The sequence below is a fragment of the Hylobates moloch genome, unplaced genomic scaffold (genome assembly GCF_009828535.3).
Source record: "Hylobates moloch isolate HMO894 unplaced genomic scaffold, HMol_V3 SCAFFOLD_8, whole genome shotgun sequence".
NCBI classification, from domain to species: Eukaryota; Metazoa; Chordata; class Mammalia; order Primates; family Hylobatidae; genus Hylobates; species Hylobates moloch.
In genome coordinates, this window is record NW_026652283.1 from 83446149 (window position 1) to 83466948 (window position 20800).

General features: G+C 44.1%; 2 protein-coding genes and 1 pseudogene across 7 annotated transcripts in view; 2 read left to right on the forward strand and 1 right to left on the reverse strand.

The window, feature by feature from the left end:
- LZTFL1 (leucine zipper transcription factor like 1) overlaps window positions 1-20800 on the forward strand; it is an 84802-nt gene that overhangs the window by 10969 nt on the left and 53033 nt on the right. Inside the window, exon 1 of one of the 4 annotated variants that reach the window (XM_032161818.2) lies at window positions 16628-16678. The exons of the other annotated variants lie outside the window; for them this stretch is intronic. The gene's annotated coding sequence lies outside the window, so the exon portion shown is untranslated. Of the gene's footprint in view, window positions 1-16627; window positions 16679-20800 lie in introns of those variants that run through there. 4 annotated transcript variants of the gene reach the window in all.
- Window positions 1880-15276, reverse strand: CCR9 (C-C motif chemokine receptor 9). 3 transcript variants are annotated; one of them, XM_058442952.1, is made up of 3 exons: window positions 15210-15276; window positions 6487-6535; window positions 1880-4232 (listed from the first exon to the last, which is right to left on the reverse strand). In XM_058442952.1, exons 2-3 carry the CDS (start codon window positions 6505-6507, stop codon window positions 3144-3146), a joined length of 1110 nt encoding a protein of 369 aa, XP_058298935.1. In that variant the 5' UTR covers window positions 6508-6535; window positions 15210-15276; the 3' UTR covers window positions 1880-3143. The 3 variants fall into 3 exon arrangements, with proteins under 3 accessions (XP_058298935.1, XP_032017711.1, XP_058298934.1); XM_032161820.2 differs by lacking the exon at window positions 15210-15276 and adding an exon at window positions 14683-14795; XM_058442951.1 differs by lacking the exon at window positions 15210-15276 and adding an exon at window positions 7140-7224.
- LOC116473558 (succinate dehydrogenase [ubiquinone] cytochrome b small subunit, mitochondrial-like) lies at window positions 17228-17624 on the forward strand (annotated as a pseudogene).

The following is a 20800-nucleotide window of genomic DNA, read 5'->3' on the forward strand; positions in this document are numbered from 1 at the left end:
CAAAGTCACGGGGAGTCCCTGAACAGACCTCACATTGAGACAAGCTGACCAGTGTATAGAAGAAGAACCCTCCGGTGAAGTTGGAGTGGCCAACTTCAGTGAGGGACAGAGATCTGTGGGCACTGGATCTGGTGCTGGGGAGATCTGGCACTGGCTGGTGCTGGGGGATGATTTTGGCTGTGCTTTGTTCTGGACCCCACAAGAAGCTCCAGTTCTTGTGAGACCAACTTAGAACTGGAAAGCCAAGCAAACCCACTCAAAGTTTGCAAGCACAAAAGAACCATCTAGAAGTGTGAGACAGCTTTGCATTGATGAAGCAGAAAGACTGTGGCGGTGTCCAAAGGTGTCAACTCATGAATGCTTCACGACAGCCTTGGCTTTGTATTCAAGTCAACACCATCACAGAAACCAAGATACCACACATAATAGCTATACTGCAATGGCGATGGCCTGGGGGGAGGTCCACAAGACCAAAATGGAAGGAGCTCACTGTGGGCTGCATCCTTCCTTGCTCAGGATTCTCTGTAACAACTACAATGGGCAAATGGAAGAAGTTATAGCCACTCAGCTCTTTTAGGAAGCAATCAGGGCAACTCACAAGGCCAAAGCCCTGAACACCAAAGCTGGGAAAAGCACTGGCATCCAGTCCTGGTCCAGTCAGTTCCTTCCTTGACCACCAGTCCCCCAGGCTGCCCGTAGATAGCAGGACAAGATCACTGCCCAAAGGATGTAATGTCCCAATGCTCAAGGTTGGCAATCTTTATTTTCTAGAAGTTTTCTAGCTGCCGAACTCTGACACATGAAGTACATATTTGAGAAATGATTAATTTTAAATGTTTATAAAGATATTAATTCATTATATTGTTCCTACTCCACACAAGGCATTTGTGTGTGATGAGGAGGCGAGGCATTTAAAACATGATCAGAATAGGTCCACACAAAGCTAATTGTCTGGGCTCCCACCTGGGGAGGCTCCATAATTGTCCTAGTGAGGCTGCCCTGTGTGAGGCTCAGCACCGCTGGGACTCCCATGACAGAGCATCAGAACCGCAGTTTCTAAAAATAAAAGCCAAACTCAGCTGTGTTCTTTGCACCTAACTGCACAATGTTATTTAGAAGTGGCTCATGCATCTTTTTTATTCTCTCAAGTTCCTATAAGGGTAAATATCTGGGTCTCCTCTTGGAAATGGTCAATGGATGGCTGTGTTCATAAGTGACCTTGGAGAAGTTATCCTCCCTTTAACTACAGATGCGGTGCCTGTGCTGAGCCCATGTTGATCTGCTGGTCCCAGGCCAATGCTTTCTTCCCACCCACTGCCCCCTCACGGGCAGCATGTTGATGGGATAGCAAGGCCTGCGCTTCACCCCTTCGCCCTCCCTGGCTGCTGCCCATGTCTGCTCACTTTATTCCTCATTGTCATGTGCTTTAGAAGTGGGCAGGGAGAAGAAGGGTGAAATGGCAGGGTCCAGTGCTTTTGTGTCCCCTTTGGGAAGGGATTGCATTGGAACGGAAACCACAGCGATCCACAAGGCACTGGGGAAATTAGATGCTTCCTCTAAAGCAAGTGGTAGAGCCAGGGGTGGTTTACTGTGCTGTTCCAATAGTCCTGCTTGGAAATTCCATTTGACTAACATGGAAAAGCCTGAGGAGTAAGTTTGGACAGAGGAGAAATAAAAACTTGTCAGCCATGATGGTTTTAAGGTATTTGGAGATCTTATTTCCTTATCCCCATTGCTTACTCTTCACACTTTTTTTAAAGACTAGTCAATTGCAGTAGAGAGAAGCAGGGATAGTAGAACAAGGAGTTCAATCTGTAACTGACTGTGAACAATCCGATTGAGATAACTCACTATCTTCAGACCAGCCTTCACACTCTTAATGTATCTATTTGATCTTTAATTGCACACACTTAAAATATTGAGACAGGGTAAAGAAAGTGACAAGTAATTAATGCTTCATATACACATTAAAAAGCACTTTTCCAATATGTGAAATATTTTCAAAGGTGATACATTTTGCCAAATCATGAAAAGAATGACACAAAAGATGCAAAGGGGAATTCCATTACTTATTTTTTTCAGCCTAATCTCTAAGTTAAAAGCTTTTAAAATGTTGCCACCATAGAGTAAGAAAAGGAGAAGCATGGAAGTAAACAGCCTTCCAGCAAGGCCTGCGCTTCACCCCTTTGCCCTCCCTGGCTGCTGCCCATGTCTGCTCACTTTATTCCTCAGAATAAAGTGGGCCTCAGAAAGAAGAGGGCCAAGAGAACCAGCCCATTTTCTAGGGAGCAGACGGTGGACCTAAAGCAAGTGCCACTCATCAGAACAAGCCTACAACAGGGCCAAGGCTGGCTCTTGGCAAACCCAGCTGTTATAATCTCCCTGCTTAGGCCATGGAGGGACACTGTCACCATACCAAGGAATAAGCGGAATCCTTGTCTAGGTCAAAACCTCCAGCAGGACACAGAAATGGATTGGAAGCCAACAGACTTTGGATGCCTTGTGGGTGGGGCCAGTTGTCCAGGGGTTCACTGGCCAGACCTGCAGATCGTTTCAAAATCAGAACAAGAACCTTCACTGGCCCAGAACAGAATAAGGAAAACAGAAGGAAATTAGGTGTGAGATTGCCTGGAAAGGTTCTAGATCAGGAATCTATAAGACCTGGCATGGGTTATCAGGCTCAAGAGCAGGGTAGAAAATTTCCCAAAGATGGACATTTTCACCGCTTTTGCAGTCTGTAGCAGCGGCCAGTGCTTCTGTGTCCCCTTTTGGAAGAGGCAGCATGAGAACTGAAGCCACAGAAGCTCCCAGTGCATGGAGAAAATCCAAGGGCTCCTCCAGAGGCAGCGGCATTGATGCTCCAGCGAGTGGCAAAGCCAGGGTGCTCCACAGTGCTGGTCCTTATTCCTCCTTTGAGAATTGCAGGCATTACAGTCAAGAGCCAATCAACAGCCTCCTGGACTAGTCAGTTGATTTTGAAATATTTGCTTTGGCAAATTCTGACTACAAGTAATCATATTGTTCAGATTCATCCCTTTCTGAGTTTTCTTTTCTCTTTCACTCTCTCTGGTCCCATCAGTGGGGAAACTGTTTCTGTATTTCTCATTTCTTCCAAAACAACCATGCACCTCAGAGAAGAACCCTCAGAGGGAGAGTGCTCCTGAGGTTGTCTCCAGCAACATAGATGACAGCTTCAAGCTTCCCTCTCTCCTTGTAAATGAAACCCACTGGGCCTGGCTGATGCAACCCAAGTTCTTCAGGGTTTTCACAAGATCCCGGCGGAATCTCTCACCCACAAAAACATAGAGAACAGGGTTCAGGCAACTGTGGAAGAAGGCAATGGTCTGGGTGACCTGGAAGCAGATGTCAATGTTGGTGGAAACGGCACAGTTGGAGATGAACATGGCATAGGCGTCAATGGTCTGCACTAACAAAATGCAGTTGTAGGGAAACTGAGACAAGACAAAGACGGTCAGGACAGTGATGGTCACTTTTAGGGCCTTGTGCTTGGACGACTTCTTGGCTTGTATCAGGGTATGAATGATGATGGTGTAGCAGCAAGCCATGACCACGAAGGGAAGGAAGAACCCCAGAATGACCTTCAGGGTCAAGACAGCTGACTTCAGTTTGGTGCTCTCATCGCTAGGGTAAACCATGGTGCAGATAGCAATGCCGGATTCCTCCTTGATTTGGCTGTATAAGATTTCTGGGATGCAGAGCGCAGCTGCCAATACCCAGATGGTAAAGCAAACCATTTTGCTGTAGAGAAGCCTTTTCTCCCTCCAAGTATGTGCTCTCATGGCCTGGGCAATGGCAATGTACCTGTCCACGCTGATGCACATGATCAGCAACACACAGCTGTAGAAGTTCATCTTGTACATGCTGTTGACCACCTTGCACATGAAGGTCTGGAACTTCCACTGGTCAGCAGCGGCAATGGCCCAGAAGGGAAGAGTGACAAGAAAGAGGAGGTCAGCAATTGCCAAATTCAAAAGGAACATGTCGGTCATGGTCTTCACTCTTGTGCAGTACCAGTAGACAAGGATGACCAGACTGTTGCCCAAGGCACCCACGATGAACACGAGCCAGTACAAGGGTGGGAGAAAATGGCTCGCAAACTGCCTGACATTGTTTTTCTCACAGTAGAAGTCAGTGAAGTTGAAGTTAACGTAGTCTTCCATGGAAGATGTGGATTCAGAGCCATAGTCATCAGCCATGTTAGGAATAGGGCTCTGCAAGGGGACACAAGATGGCATTAGGTCAAGGAAAATATTTAGAAGGTCCTGTCTGATGGCAGAGTCATGGACCTCTTGACCCGTCCAACCCCAAACACCTATGATAAGGCCAAAGACACGTAGGCATTCTGAGGACATCTGCTTGGGTTGTGACATATTTACTTATTCAACATATGTTTATTAAGCACATACTGTATGTTGGCTACTGTGCTATGTGCCAAAGAAACCGTAATAAATAAGTCAGATGTGTGGCTTCACTCTCAGGAAACTTACCTACCCATAGAGCAACCAGACACGCAAATGAACACTTATAGTGTGCATGCCAAGTGCTCTGATGGGGTAAGAGTGCCTCCACACTACTGATGGGCAGTTTTATCAAACTGTGGATATGACTGTGATCGTCCCTCTCCTATCTATTCAGTTTTTCACTGACCCTAAAAAGGTCAGCAAAGGCTCTTAAACTCATCTAGATCCCAGTCCCCTGAGTTTCCTGAAAGCTCCGGGAGCACCAGCATACACCCACATACATATACACACACAGACACTCTCAACCCCACGTACACACACAAGCACCATGACCTGCTCTATAGTTAGCAGGACCTGTGGTCTAAAAATTATTAGGAATTTCAACACATCCAGCATTCAATCAAACAAGCAGCACTTCTAAGCATAGGGCCCCTGTGTGACTGTGTGGGTTGCACAGCCATGAAGCTGGCCCCAACAGGCACATACACTCACATGTACGTGCATACACATAATACATGCACTTGCACATGCTCTCATGTACACAAACATGCCAACACTCATGTTCACATGCACATATGTACACACATGCATGCACATATATATACACACATATACGCACATACACACACACATTTCTTACACTTTTTCTGGGCTCCTGAAGCAGAAGCCATCCTAAAACCCCTGCTACGGAAACAGGAAATGAGGGCTGGAAATGAGACCCTGAGATGTAAGCCCTTGAGTCAAACCTGGGGTGGGAGGGAATGAAGGACGTGGACTGCCGATGGAGGAGGAGGGGAGAATCCGTGCCACGCCTGCTACATTCTTTCCAAAACCTCTGCCCACAGATCCTCAGGCACTCTCACTTCCCACCAGTTTCCTTCCGAGGGCTCCCATTAGGACTCCCAAATTCCACCAGAGACTACCAGCTCTCACTCCCTTTCCTTGAGGGACATTCCTTGCCAAATCTCATCTCTACTTTTATTTCTCCTGAGGCAAATGCAATAGTTCAATTCATCTGGATGCATTTGGACTAGAAGTCACCCCAAATCCACAATAAGTTTTTATTTTGTTTTGAACAGTTAATATTAACAAATATATAACTACAAAGATGATTTTGTGTACTTAAATGTTTATATTTAAATAACAAAATATTCTCTACCTCCTGTTAGCTGGGCTCTCCCTATCTGTATACATTGTAATATCTATCTATTTCTAGTAGATCTGACTAGCATTTCCCAAACCATGTTTTAGGTGAAACACTAATGGTTAAAATAGTTGAGAATCTCTGCATATTCCTTCTTTGAAATTCACAATACTCCTGAGCACATTGAAGGATCTGAAAAGTCCTACAAAACTTGTTTTATTTATTTGTTTGTTTGTTTTGAGACGGAGTTTCGCTCTTGCTGCCCAGGCTGGAGTGCAATGGCTCCATCTCGGCTCACTGCAACTTCTGCCTCCCAGGTTCAAGCGATTCTCCTGCCTCAGCCTCCTGAGTAGCTGGGATTACAGGCGTGAGCTACCACACCCAGCCTGACTCACTAATTTTTCTTCAGCTCTTGGTCTCTTTCAGGGGAATGTATACTGTTACGTGTTTTCATAAGGTCTACATAATGTTATGCAAGAAATACAACTAATTTGCCCACTGTGGGTTTTTTAAAAGCAAATTACATGAATTCTCCCTTTGCCTCATTTGTCTGAGTTTTAGAACAGGCATATGGAACTAAGCACACCCTAGTTAAAGATGGTTAAAAATCCTTAGCTATTTATAACACCACATTTTCTTCTGTCTCCGCAACATACCCCAAAGCATAGCTGCCTCTTTGCATTTGCAAAACCCTCTGTGCTGGACAACAACCTACCCAGCAATGGGCATTGCCAGGCAGAGATCTTACCCTAGGAAACCACACAGATAAATCCTTCCCCCTCAGTGGATCCTTCCCACACCCCCTAAAAAGGGAAGACGAGCGTGTGTTTTGAGGAGTCAGAGGAGCTCAGCTGTACTCACTGTGAAGTCTGTGGGTGTCATGGTGGGTCAGTCAGATGCAAGCCCGTTCCTGGAAAAGGCACAAAAATCAAAAAGTGGACTGGCTTGTAAACATATAGTAACAACCAAATGCCAAAAAGATGGAGATTAAATTTTAAATCTGTTTATTCTTCTGAAAAAAATATTCCAAGCAGGAGTTAGAGTGTATATAGTATTCTAGATTTCAGAATCATCTTAGTCATCCACACAGAAATGAAAGAACCTCTCCTTTGAAGTTATCATTCACTTCTTTGACTCTGAGGGTCACCTGATTCTAGCATTTGTTTTCTTTCTACTTAAACAATAATTAGTACATCTCCCATCCACAAATAAGGAGTGGCAGGCGGGCTGTTACATTTTCCCAGCCCATCCTTTCTACATTAGCTCCCTTTCCCTTGATTCAGCTTCTCTGTCAAGTCCTGTTTTGCTGACTGGTTCCCCTTCCCCCTGCTCTATCAGCTAAGGGACTCACCGAAGCTAACAGGACAGTGGTCGCTTTGCGAATGCCCTGGGCTCTGGACTCCCCAGGAAAAGGGCCTTTGAGTAACCAGGTGGCAAGAAGAACATGAGGGCTGGGTGGCGCCCGCTGGGGTTGGGGCCCCCTCCCTAAAAGACCCGGTGCCCCCAGAACCCACCTTTCTCCTCTTTACCCTGACTTCAGCAGGAAAAGGAAGTCCTAGGTTTGTGTACTAAAGAAAATGAGTTCTAGTTCCCTAATGCACAGGGCCTCGGAACTGACTGAAATAAATCTCGAGTTGTCATTTTCATGTGTTTTGAATTTCTTTAAAGCCCACCCCTACATAACCAAAGAAACAACAGCTTGACTGCCTTCGAGGACGGAGTCTGTGCCTGAGCCGGGGCATTTCGTTTTATACACTTAGCAAGTATATTTCAAGGAAACCTGTCCAGCATCACACCCCAAGGTTCTCGAAAAAAATAGTCTCTTTCATAAATCCAGTCCCAACCTGTTGGCTTCCTTTCCATAATAACATCATGACCCCACCCTGCTTTTCTGAAAGTACAGTCGTTTCCAATGCATAATGTGTGGTAAAACCACTTTGGAAAACTGGCAGTTTCTTAAGAAGTTATACATGCACTCACCATGTGATCCAGTCATCTCACTCCTGAGTATTCACCCAAGAAAATTGTTAAGTATATGTCCCCATAAAGACCAGTATGTGAATGTTCATTACAGCTTTACTCTGTAGTAGCCAAAAACTGCTAACAGCCTAAATGTCCATCAGGTAGTAAATGGATAAGTTAACTGTGAAATATCCATCCAATGGAATGGGGAATGAATGACCGATCACATAGCAACATGGGCAAGTCTCCAAACAATTATTCCAAGTAGCCAGACCAAAGGGAGTTCATACTATATGATTTCACTTGTATAAAACTCTCGATAATGCAAACTAATCTATACTGATGGAAAGCAGAATCACTGATTTCCTGGCAATAGAGAGAGAGAGAAGGGGAGGTGGCTGGGCATGGTGGCTTACACCTATAATCCCAGCACTTTGGGAGGCCAAGGTGGGTAGATCACTTGAGGTTGGGAGTTCGAGACCAGTCTGGCCAACATGGTGAAACCCTGTTTCTATAAAAATACAAAAAATTAGCTAGGTGTGGTGGTGTGCGCCTATAGTCTCAGCTACTCGGGAGGCTGAGGCAGGAGGATCACTTGAACCTGGGAGGCAGAGGTTGCAGTGAGCCAAGATTGCACCACTGCACTCCAGCCTGGGTGACAGAGCAAGACTCCGTCTCAAAAAAAAAAAAAAAGAGAGCGAGAGAGAGAAGGGGAGTGTGGGAGGGCAGGAGGGCAGGTGGGTACAAAGGAAACCTCAGTCGGGGATAAATATGTTCACTGTCTGGGTTGTGTGAGAGCTTCGCAGGGGTGTGTGTACGTCAGAACTTATATTCTTCATTTTAATATTTGCAGTTTATTATAATTGCACCTCAATAAAGCTGTTCAAGTGAGGCAGGGAAAAGCAAAGTACGATGAAAGCATTCTGGCACTTCACTTCTCAGTGTCATCTCCGGCTGTCAGCAGGCCCTAAGGAGGAAAGCAACCAGAACTTCCTCCTGGTAACCTCTCTGCCGGTAGCTTTTCAAAAGTGCACTGGAGTGCCTTGTGCTGTTATAGCCAACTTGAGAGATCACTACGGACCCACGTGGTTTTTTTTTGTTTTGGTTTGTTTTTGTGGGTTTTTTCCTTTTATTTTAGCTTCAGGGGTATATGTGCAGGTTTGTTATACAGGTAAATTGCGCGTCTTGGGGGCTGGTGTCTAGATTATTTTGCCACCCAGGTTAATAAGCATAGCACCTGACTGGTAGGTAGTTTTTTGATCCTCACCCTCCTACCTCCCTCCATCCTCAAGGAGGTCCCAGTGTCTGTTGTTCCCTTTTTTGTGTCCATACGTACTCAACATTTAGCTCCCATTTATAAGTGAGAACATGTGACATTTGTTTTTCTGTTCCTGTGTTAGTTCACTTAGGATAATGGCCTCCAGTTCCATCCATGTTGCTTCAAAGGATATGATCTTGTTCTTTTTATGGCTGTGTAGTATTCCATGATGTATATGTACCACATTTTCCTTATCCAGTCTATCGTTGATGAACATTTAGGTTGATTCCTTGTTTTTGGTATTGTGAATAGTGTTGGAATGAACATACATGTTCACATGTCTTTATACCCATATGTTTTTAAGATTAAATTAGATAGATAGATAGATAATTTGTATATGTATATGTATGTGTGTTTCACATATATATTTCCTGGCTCTGTCTGCTGAGAGGACCTAAAAGCAATGATACACAGCATAATTAGCGCCTAGTGCTCTGATCTTGGAGTCTAAATATCTTTCTCCACTAAAACAGCCACGGCTCCTTGGAGACATGTAACTATACGCTGATGGTGTTGAATTTGAAGACCAGCTAAGTTGGTCTTCAAACCCAATACCACCAACATGGAAGCAAACCAGTGTCACATTTGTCCTAAAGAGTTGAGGAGGGAAGACACAGCATCTTTATTCCTGGAAAAAAGATCAGCCTAAATCAAAGAATGAGGAAGCATCAGAAAAACCCAAAATGAAGGACTTTCTGCAAAGTAACTGGCCAAATATCGAGGTCAAGTGACACAAAGAAAAACTGAGAAACCATCTCAGGTTGAAGGAGACTAAAGAGACAGGACGAGTAGATGCAGTGCAAGAACCTGGATTTGGTCCTGGAGTGGGGAAAAAAAATAATTCTGAAGGACATTACTGGGAAATTAAGGGCATTACAATAGGCGCTGTGAATTCGATGATAGTGCTGCATCCGTGTTAAATTTCCTGATTTTGCTGACTGCATTGTGGTTTTACAGGAGAATGCCCCTGTTCTTGGGAATTATCCCCTGAAGTATTTAGGGGCAAAAGAGCACCGTGTCTTTGGCATATTCTCAAAGGATTCAAAAAATATGCAAAAAATGCAAAAAATTAATGAAAACATATGTATATAGAGAGAAGAAGAATAATAAAGCCAGTAGGACAAAATGAAAACAATGGTTTGGGTGAAGGGTTTATAAGCATTCTTTGCACAATTCTTCACTTTTCAGTAAGCTTGAAATTAGATGCAAGTAAGACTCACAATAAATTTTTAGAACAAGAGAAAAAAATATTTTGGCAATTGACCCTAAGACACAAGAAAGCCTGGAACAGGACTGTGTCTGAAATAAAAATGAGTAGCCCCAGCCTCCAGCCGTGACCTTACCCAGCCACCTGGGCATGCACCGAAATTCACTGCAGCCCTCTGGGGGCCAAGGAAACACTGGCATTTATCTGAAAAATGACTTTTTTTGTTACAAAAGTAACACACATGTTTGCAGGAAATTTGGCAAATACAGAAAAGCCAAGAGGAGAAAATCAAAATCACCCATAATCTTCCTACCCTAAAATAACCACTTTTAACTTTCTGTTGTTTTCCCTCCCAGCTGTGTTTCTGTGCATTTGTACACTTTGAACTTTTATTTTCTTTTTCCCACCTAACAGATTATAAGCATTTCTTTCATCATTAAACATTCTTCAGACAGGTGAAGGCATCAGCTACCTGGCATTCCGACAGGGGCTGTGCCCCAATTCATTTAAACATTCCCCTCTGTGGGGCAATTCACCTGCTTCTAACTTCTTTTTATAGTTATTTTGAAGTATTTCCCAGGTGAATGAAAGATGCATTTTCTTCAGAAAGGTTGTATTCTGCCCCTTTCCTCCTAAGCCAAAGAACCAAGAACGTTCCCCAGGCAGTGTTTCTGAACTGTTCTGACATCTTCAGCTCTGTGGAATGATTGCTTCCTGCTTGGCATGACTTCAGGTGCCATCAAGAAGCCCAGTGAGCCTCTGTTTTGAAATAAGAAACTCACCCAGCAAGCAGAAAAGCAGCCACTTTGGAGCTGAGCATTACTCTTCTTTTTTTCCCCCAGATGAAAAATGCCCAGTTGAGTTTGGAAGACCTCACCTCAGCAAATTTTATTTTATTACAGCTTGGGGAATAGGGAGATTGATTTTTGAGATATCAGTTAGAAAACACTTTATATATATATATATATATTTCTAATACCCAGGGCTTATGTCACCTCCTTTTTGCTTGCATGAAAGGATTGAATATTAATCATGTAATACCTGAGAAAAATTCCCAAAGAAAGAAACCACAAAAAGAAGAAAAGAATGGCTTTGGTTATAGTGAGTGATAGCAAGTTTCAGATTGGAAATAGCAATAGATGGTAATGATGTTGGTAAGAGTTCGGAAAAAAGGCCTCCGCACTGCTGTGAGGAGTATAAATTTATGTGATCTTTTTGGAGGGTTAAGCCATATCTGCCAAAATTTACAAAGCACAACATCTCCGACTCTGCAGCGCATCTGCTTGGAATTTGCCCTACTGGTATTCTCACAAAAGAACACAAGGGTCCAGGTATAGGGATATATGTTGGAGCAGAACAAAAATTGGAAAACAACTTAAATATTCAGCAATTGGTAATATTATGACACATCAATCCAATAAACCACATGTAGCCAATAAACAAGGATGGTCCTCATGCTGATAGAAAAGAGGTCCCCAAGACTATAAGATTAAAATGCAACATGTAGGAAGACTTATGTTGTGCGATCTTTAAAAAAAAAAATAGAAAAAGACATACACTGCGCTGCTCACCAGCACCAAAACATTTTCTGGAAGAAGACTGAACCACGATGACCAGTGGAAAATGAACTTTCGTGTTTTCATTTAGATTTTGCAAACTATTTAAATATCTTACCAAGTGTGTAAAATTGTATTTTAAGAGCTGTCATAAAAATAACTTGTCAGATTTTAAAAAAAAAGAAGAAGCCCAATGCTCTAACGTTCAGCACACCTGTTTACAAAACTCATCTAGAGGAGGAACTTGTAGCCTGCTCCAGCTACCGCAGAAAGAGCAAGTCTAGTAATTACATTCACCGAGGCTACTTTATGCAAGTAAGTTGTACACTAGCTTTCTATAAAGGTTTGTCTTTATTATTTTTTTTTTTAAAAAAAAAAAGGTAATATATAAACACAAGCCAGGCAAGATGGCTCATGCCTGTAATTCCAACACTTTGGGAGGCTGAGGCGGGAGCATCACTTGAGGCCAGGAATTTGAGATCAGCCTGGGCAACAGAGCAAGACCTCATCTCTACAAAAAATTTAAAAATATGCCAGGCATGGTTGCCTACCCTGTAGTCCCAGCTACTCAGCTGGCTGAGGCAGGACAATCGCTTGAACCCAGGAGTTCAAGGCTGAAGTGAACTAACATCACACCGCGGCACTGCAGCCTGAGTGACAGAGCAAGACCCTGTCTCTAAAATAAATAAACAAATAAATAGTATATATAATGTAATATAGTATATAATAGAATGTAATATATTACGACTTATAAATATGCATCTGCTTCTGGCTCATACAAAATTTGGAGAGAGCCAAAGAGTAAAAATAAGACATACCCCTCCCTAGAGTCCACATCTAGAACCTCCACAGACAGCCTTGCCATCTATTTCTCTTTCATTTTTGTCAGAATATTTCTCAAATATTTTATTCTCCCCGCTACTAAGTCTCAGTGCTTGCTTTCATTTTCGTCTTGCCAGTGAGAAAGTGGGAAAAATATAGGGGGGAATATCCCACATATGACCAAACATACTGAGAGTGAGGACCATCTCAGTGGTCTGTCGGGAGTGGATGGACAGTTGACTCAGCACTGCGGCAAACCTCTCCCTTGCTGCTCAGTGAGGCCTTGTTGCAGGTGCCATGGGCCGCCCATCGAACCCACTTATTCAATGTGCCTTGAGTACCTGATATATTTATTTGGCTTAAACAATGTATAAGACATGATCCATATCCTCAAGAAGCTTGCATTCAAATACAGGGAGTAAGTCATGGCTGCAAATAACAACAAATGGAAAATGCTATGAGTTGTGGTAGGAATTGGAAGGAGGAAGCCATGTCTCTAGCTCTGGGGAAAATCCAGGAGGGCTTCATTGAGGAGGTGACGTTTTTGCGGGTCCTTGCAGGCCGAAGAGCATGGAGACATGCAACGAGTGGAGGGAACATATGCACTAAGGCATGAAAGTCAGAAAGCATGGGGATATGTGCAGGGACCTGGGAGATAAAGGAAGGGAGAGAGTTGCTAATTCTCCAAAAGAGAAAATTGCCTATTAGAAAAGTTAGCTTGGAACCTATTATTATCCAATCACTATTTTTGTATTCTCTAACATTCTTAAGTAGCCAACATGAAAATCAGCATGGGGTTATTGTGCACACAGCGTCTCCCCACACTTATAGCCTCTGATGCTCACAGCACTAACATCAAATCGGATACTAACATGAGTCAGGAATGCAGGTCTTTACTTTGATCTTTGTACAATTTGCTACACGGAGTTTGAATTATCTCTTACATTTTTTCATAGCTCTGCTTTTTGTTCCCTACACGGGGCGGGGTCTCTGAGCCATCTATCAGATCAATCCGCTCACCAAGCCTAGATCAGATGCCTGCCAACCACCCAGCAGGGGCTGCACGGGGCCCAGGGGCTCCCAACACAAGCCTGTGAGTGAGGCGTACACAAGGGGGCTTCAGAACAGATAAGCAGATATTGGAAGAAAAGGACTCCGAAGTTCCAGATGCTGAAGTAGTAAATTAGCTTTTGCTCGTTCAGGAAAGGGAATAAGGAGATGGGATCCCACAGACTGGCTGCTGCACAGCCCTTCCAGTTCAGCACACAGTGACCACTCTGGATGGACTTGCCAGCCGTCTATGGAGTAACAGCTAATTCAGAACTAAAGAGGGTGGGTGTGTTTGAAAAGGCAAACCAGCATCCACTGATGAGTCATTTAAAATAACTTTTTGCTTTACTCTGATCATAAAGGAGTATTTTTACAATGCACAAAAAATCCCCAAAATGCCAACATACATAATATAGAAAATAAAAACTCCTCAAGCACCCTTTCCTAGCTTAGCCATTGTTAAGTTTCTGAGATACTTCCTTTCTGACTTTTTCTCTGTAACACAACCTCACACACACACACACACACACACACACACACACACAGATACACACACACTTAATAGAAAATCAGACTACACACATTATCTTCTATATTGCTTTCTAATTGCCCATCTTTCATGGATCACCTTCCATGCCAGTTCAACATAGAGCCATATCATAGGATTGGATGACTGCTGTGTATTCCATTGTCTAGATACATCACAATTCATTTAACCATTCGCCTCCTGGTGCATAGTTTCTTTGTTTCCAATTTTTCACTGCTACAAAGAATCCTTTCCATGGGGCAGTGTCTCAGACTCAAGGACCTCATGGGTGCATCCTTTACCCAGCCCCTGGCCACCATCTTGTCACCCAGCACCTGCTTGTCCTTCCTTTAAGGTATAAATCACAGACTGCCTTAAGCCTAAGCTTCATGTATGTGAGTGGTGAGGGAGTTTTATTACTTGCTCTACAAGAAACCTGGGTTGGGCATAACCAATTCCCATTTACCTTCCTGGAAGTTTCTAGCAAAGTGCCTGGTGCCCACGACCTCTGAACAAATGAGTGCAAGCCCAGGTTTTAGAAGCCATCATAGCAGCACACAACTGAGGGCCAAGATGACACTGGGTTGGGGGCAGCAAGAAAAAGAGCAATACTCACCGTGGAGGGCGATGCAACTCTCCTGGGGACAGCAGGCCCCACCAGCTCTCAGTGTCTGGGGAAAGAGCTGGGTTGCTCTCTGCCTGGGATGAGGGGCAGGCTTTGTGGGTTCTGAGCAGGCAGCTACCCGATAACAACACCCGGAAAGGAAGCCAGGCCACCCCTGCCTATGCTGTCACTGGTGGGGTAGCCCAAGAGGGTGGGGAGTCACCTGTGTAGCTTCCAGCAATCAGCAGAGTCAATCATTTGCAACCAGAAACAAAAAGCTGAAAACTGCTGGGATAAGGGTAAACTGTCTCCTCTGAAGACGCACATACAGACTGATGATCTAAGAGCAAATTCTCTTCCTAGATAGCACAGCTGCTTACAGGGAATGGGGAAATTGGAGGGTCCCGTCGAGAGAAGTCAGCCTTGTCAGGCTTGCCAGAGGTGCACATTGATGAGATTTCTCTGGATGGTGTCACCTGAGGAGGCCTGTATTAGGTTACCACCCCGTGGCAGATGTAGCACTATCCATCACAACATACCTTTTCTGGCCTTGACAGATGTACCAGAACCCTGGAGGGCTGTGCTATCCAACACAGTAGCTACTAGGCAAATGTGCCTATTTAAATTCAAATTAATTAAAGTGCTAACTAGGGCCAGTGCAGTGGCTCACCTCTGTAGTCCCAGCACTCTGAGAGGCTGAGGTGGGCAGATTACTAGGCAGAGCCTAGGAGTTCAAGAACAGCCCGGGCACCATGGCAAAACCTCATCTCTACAAAAAACACAAAAACAATTAGGCAGGCATGGTGGCCCGTGCCTGTAGTCCCAGATACTCAGGGAAGCTGAGGTGCAAGGATCAAGAGGCGGAGGTTGTAGTGAGCCAAGATTGCACCACTGCACTCCAGCCTGGGCAACAGAGTGAGACCCTGTATCAAAAAAGAAAAATGTTTTAAGTGTTAACTGGTTTCTCAGTCATGCCAGGTACATTTCAAGTGCTCAATAGCCACATGTAGCTAGTGGCTATCCCAATGGACAAAGCAGATATAGAACCTGTCCATCGTCGCCAACAGTGCTATTGAAAGGCACTACTTTAGAAAGTCTGCCTGTGAGATGTAGCTAGGAACACATGGAGTGCTGGAAAGCCACAGACACCTTCAAATTGGGACAAATCTAGTAAGGTTTTGCACATCAGATACATTAACAAAGATAATACAATAAATTGTATTAATTACAGGTGTTTTGGTGAAACTTTGAAAAAAGCTAAATATACAAAATATTGCATTTTTAATGAAGCTCACAGACGAAGTCTTCCCATCCACTGCTACAGTGGGGACTTCAATCCTGATGTGATTAATGATTTCCGGTCATTGTTATGACAAAGATCCCTTTTATATATTTGTTCTGGGGGAAAATCATGACTACACTCTTGTGGATGTTAATTTCCACCTCTCAGTGTATGCATTGTCCCAAGGACTCAATGCTGCTCTGTCATGGTGTGGTACTCCCAGGCACATGTCCCCTTCATCACCCTCAGTTCCCATAGAGCAAAGGGATGCAGAAGGTGCGCTTGGGTTTACTGTCTAAATGGAAAAAGGCCAACAAATAGGTCATCTGAAAGGTAGAGGGCATGCACAGTAAGAATGAAAGAGATGTCTGATTCATCAGCCTTGAAGGAACGGCGGTGCAAGGGAGCCGTGAAATTCCCTTCCCTCGGCGGGCGCTCATTGCAAATAAATGGTGTCTGAAACTATACATAGCTGAGAACCAGCCAGATGCTCTGGCATCTCACTCCTCCCTCTCATTTGGCAAATAAAGACACAAAAGGAACTGGTGCTAGAGGGAAGAAGATGTTCCCTTACTTGACTTTCTTGGCTGAATTTGTTTCTCCCCCGTGTTTGATTGCGTCTTTGGAAAGCTTGCAGCGAGGTGAGACACGCACTATTGCAAGTGCCTTGGGTGAGGAAAAGGCTGTGCTTCTCCCTTCTCTTGACTCAGGCTGTTTCCTCATCAGGTAAGAGCATACAAGGTAGACACTGCTTGCCCCCAGACCGCTGGAGTGAGGATTGGGGGAGGAAGGAGAGTGAGGCTGGCGGTCAGGGAAGAGCAGAAGGGGTAAATGCACCGGGGTGGGAAGATTCCCCCTCCACATGGGCCCCCGTGGTCCAAGTGAGGTGGGGAAGCTTAGGTAGGTTCTTCCATCCAGGTCTGGAAGAGCTGCTCTAGAGCACTCACATGCCCCCTCCTGGGATGCAGAGAGGATCATGAGGCTGGGGAGAAGGGAAGACACAAGGAAGTCATAGAGAGAACTTCCGCTTTCTCAAAGGAGCCTGTGCAAATATGACTCCCTTTGCTGCAATCTAGTTTAGGTCCATTCCTGAAAAAAGCCCTATCCTCTTGTTTTCTTTGCTGTGTTTCTTTCTTTGCAACTAGAATTCAGAGCTGGGTGACTATAAAAGGTTGCTGGTCCCCTTTTCTAAGGGCTATTTCTCTCTTGCATTCTCACCCTGCCAAAGGTGAGTTCTGGAGGACAGGGCAGTATAAGCATACCCTGAGGGAAGAGATGGAGGTTCTCTAGAGGCTGAGTGCCCTCTGTGGTGCCCAAGGAGGCTGAGCTCTGTTCCTGCGAGCCCCCGTTGTCAGACCTGCTCAGATCTCAGGATTTCTTCAGGACCCAACCTACCCTAGAATGGCGTTGAGTGCAGCACATTCATTTGTCACTGAGCCACCTTTCTGGTTCCAAGGCTGCGTCTTTCCACTGGACTAGTGAGAGGATTGTCAGTGTTTTGTTCCTGGGCCTGCTTCCAGCTGCTTATCTGAATCCTTGCTCTGTGATGGCCTACTCCGTAGCTGCAACCCTCACTCTTCATGGTCTTGGGGCCTTGGACAAGTTGTTCCTGACTGTGTTCATGGGGATGCATTGCAGAAAGCTGCCAAGGCAGGCCTTTTGGCACTTTTAGCTTTAGCCTTTGCTGGGCTTTGCTCTTTCAACTATCATGACGCGGGCATCTGCAAAGATGCTGCCACACTGTGGAAGCGCTGACCTTTTTGACTTACACTTTGAAGAATTAATGCATGCCTCTTTGCTTTCACTTTGTCATGCCATTCAACTCACAATAAGGAAGAAATAACAGATAAATCCATTAGTGGACAGCTTTCTTCTCTTAATCACGAGACTATTTTCAGAATTTAATCTTTGAGGAAAAGGTTTGAAAGGAATTATGTCCAAGAAATTGTGAGACTGAGGTCTGTATTCTGGTGAGTTAATGGGGTTGCCTCCCAGCTTCTTACATATAACTCAAGACTCACATATAACTTACAAGACTCACATATAACTCAGCATGATATATGAGCTTTTGCCTTTGAATTTATCAAACTCTTAAAGAGAATCCAGCTTTATTACTATTACTACATGGTCAAATTTCTTCTGTACTTGCCTTGAGAATAATGGACAAAGAGAAACACTGTTAATTCATGAATAAAAACTTTGCAGAAAATGAGACCATGTTTAATTTTCAAAAACTTCCCTCTCTATTCAGTAGACACCAGCTACTGATGGTTACATATACTAGGGGAAGTTGAAAATTAGGAAATGCTGATATCTCACATTATGAATTTCTAAATCCTAGGAAGAAAAGCTTGGAATGCTTCTGAGTATAGCAAAGTTCCATTTAAGAGCAAGGTCCCCCTTATAGAAGTATCAAAATATTACAAATTCTAAACTGAGACTTCATTCTCAAATGTGTTTTAATTGTTCTAAAACGATCTGTCCACAAATATAAAACTATAAGTTATCAATTGTTATTTTCCCACTATAGGAATCTCTAATACAAAAATGCATTCTATGAAAAGAAATTATTTTTTAAAATGTTATATAATAATAGTACTAATAAAAGCATCCCCTTTGGGTTCTGGACCAAGTGCTGTACCTGGCAACTGACGAGCATTTCAGGAATAACTGTGGACTAGAAACTGCAATCCACAACCCTGATACCTGTAACAGAGAAAAGACCCAAGCTGACTTTGTTGCAGGGGCCAACAGGAGTGCTGAATCTGTTCATTCCAATATATGATCAAATCGGTTACGTCTTGTTCATTCCAATATACCAAGTGTCTAGCATAGTCTCTGGCACAGAAAAAATTAATTTTACTTCAGTCCTCTACTTTTCAGGTTCCCCAAATTGAAAACTACTATAGATTTGTAATCTTGTTCTCCTCCTTCCTTAGCCTCCCATACATACTAGGAAAGTCATATTTCAAAAGCATATTGGGGTCTTTGGAAGAGGACAATGCTACCTTTCTACTTTTCATTGATTAACGCCTTATCTTGACTTGGAAAGCCAAAGTGTCTGGAGGCAGTTAGTAGTTGGTAGTGACATTATGATCAGTGCAGGTAAAAAGAGTCCTAGGTCCAAATTTCCAAGGAATAAAATCTGCAAGGACCCTTTTTTCCCCACTAATCCATGAGGAAAGGGACTATGTGGATACTGGCCGTGGTTGAAGCCCAGCAGCACATTCTAGGAGAATATTAAACATCTTCTGACTAAATTAATGCAAAAAATTAACCTGATATAAGTCCTGGGGATCTAGAATAGAGCCATCTAATAGCACTTTCTACAATGGTGGAAATATTCTATGGCTATCTGTCCAGTGTGTGGCCACATGTAGCTACTGAACACGACACTGTGGTTAGTGTGACTGAGAAACTGATCTTTTTAAAATCGTTATTTAATTGCAATCAGCTTAAATGGAAATATAAACAGCCAACATGGCCTGTGCCCACTCTAGTGGATTGTACAGGTCCAGACCAACCTACTATTCAGCAGCTAATATTTCTACCTCGGCTCTAGCCTTACATAGCTCACATTATGATGAAAGCCAGGGCAGCTGGCCTGTGGCAGACTCACTCCCCTCTGCATGGGGGTGAAGGGTGCTGAGGGTGAGCTCTTCCTTCCCCAGTAGCACTCAACCCAGGGCAGGCTTTAGCTATACTGGTTTTCTAGATTATCTGTAGATACTTTACATTCTTCGTGTGTCACAGTTAGCAATCAAAACCCTTAAAGGACAGGAATGAGGAGAAAGGAGTCATTTTTGCTACATTCGGTTACCATGAATAGCCCTTGAAGGTCAGAGTGTCAGCTAGGAGGCAATTCTCAGAGAGTGAGAGAGAGAGAAGGAGGGGCCCACACCCTGCAGCAGCAGCAGGAATGGGAGGGACAGGACAGACGTGACCAAGTGCCCCGCAGGAGCTGCCAAATGATGAGAGTTGCAGGAGGAAGACAGCAAAACCAGTTGGAGGCTCTGGGAAGACTCGGGTATCTTTAACTGAGCAAGCGCATGGGAGGAAATGTTGGTTTCGGCAGATAGTGATGCATGTAGCACTGGATGTGATACGGCTGAGGTGTTGAAGTGAAGGTGTCTAGCAGTTCGTTAGATATTCTCCACTGCAACTCAGAGGGGAGGTCAAGAGTTCAGTGGTATGGCCGCCAAGCTGTTGCAGAATGCAAGCTGTTTATAAGGGAAATATGTGTCATCCTCAACTCCTGAGGTTTTGTGCTCGCAGCACCTGAGTCATGAGACCAGTCAGAGGATTTTTAATTTTGATTTGTCTCATCTATTAATGATAAAAATCATCCCTTCTGCCCTCACACGCATTATCTCATTGAAAGATCTCATTGGAATCCTTCATTCAACACGTATTTGTCAAGCTCCTACTACTTGCTGTCACTGCTCTAAGAGGTCGGATGTAGCAGTCAGCAAGACAGAGCACATTAAATAGCAACAAATGCCATGAAGAGAATCAGTACAGAGAGAGGTGATGCAGGGAGTGGCGTGGGAGGGGGGCCCTCACACTGGATGGTCTGGGAAAGGCCCACTACAGAAGTGACACTTAAGGCCTGAATGACAAGAAGTTCCCATCAATGTGAAGATTGGAGCAGCCATTATCAGCAGAGGGAACAGTTGGCAGGAAGAATTTGACATGTCCAAGGATGAGAAAGACCAACATGCAGGAGGACAGCGTGCAGTGAGGGGCGGCCAGATAAGCTGGAGGGGCACGAGCATGTTGGGCTTTGAGGCTGGGTCAATAGTTTTCACCTGATGCCAGGTGTGTGGAAAGCTACCCAAGGGGCTTATA

Coding starts and splice junctions, on each gene's coding strand:
- CCR9 (XM_058442952.1), bottom strand. CDS start 6,507: ATGACACCCACAGACTTCACA. Junction 4,233..6,486: donor TGACACCCACAGACTTCACA/GTGAGTACAGCT, acceptor GTCCCCTTGCAG/AGCCCTATTCCTAACATGGC.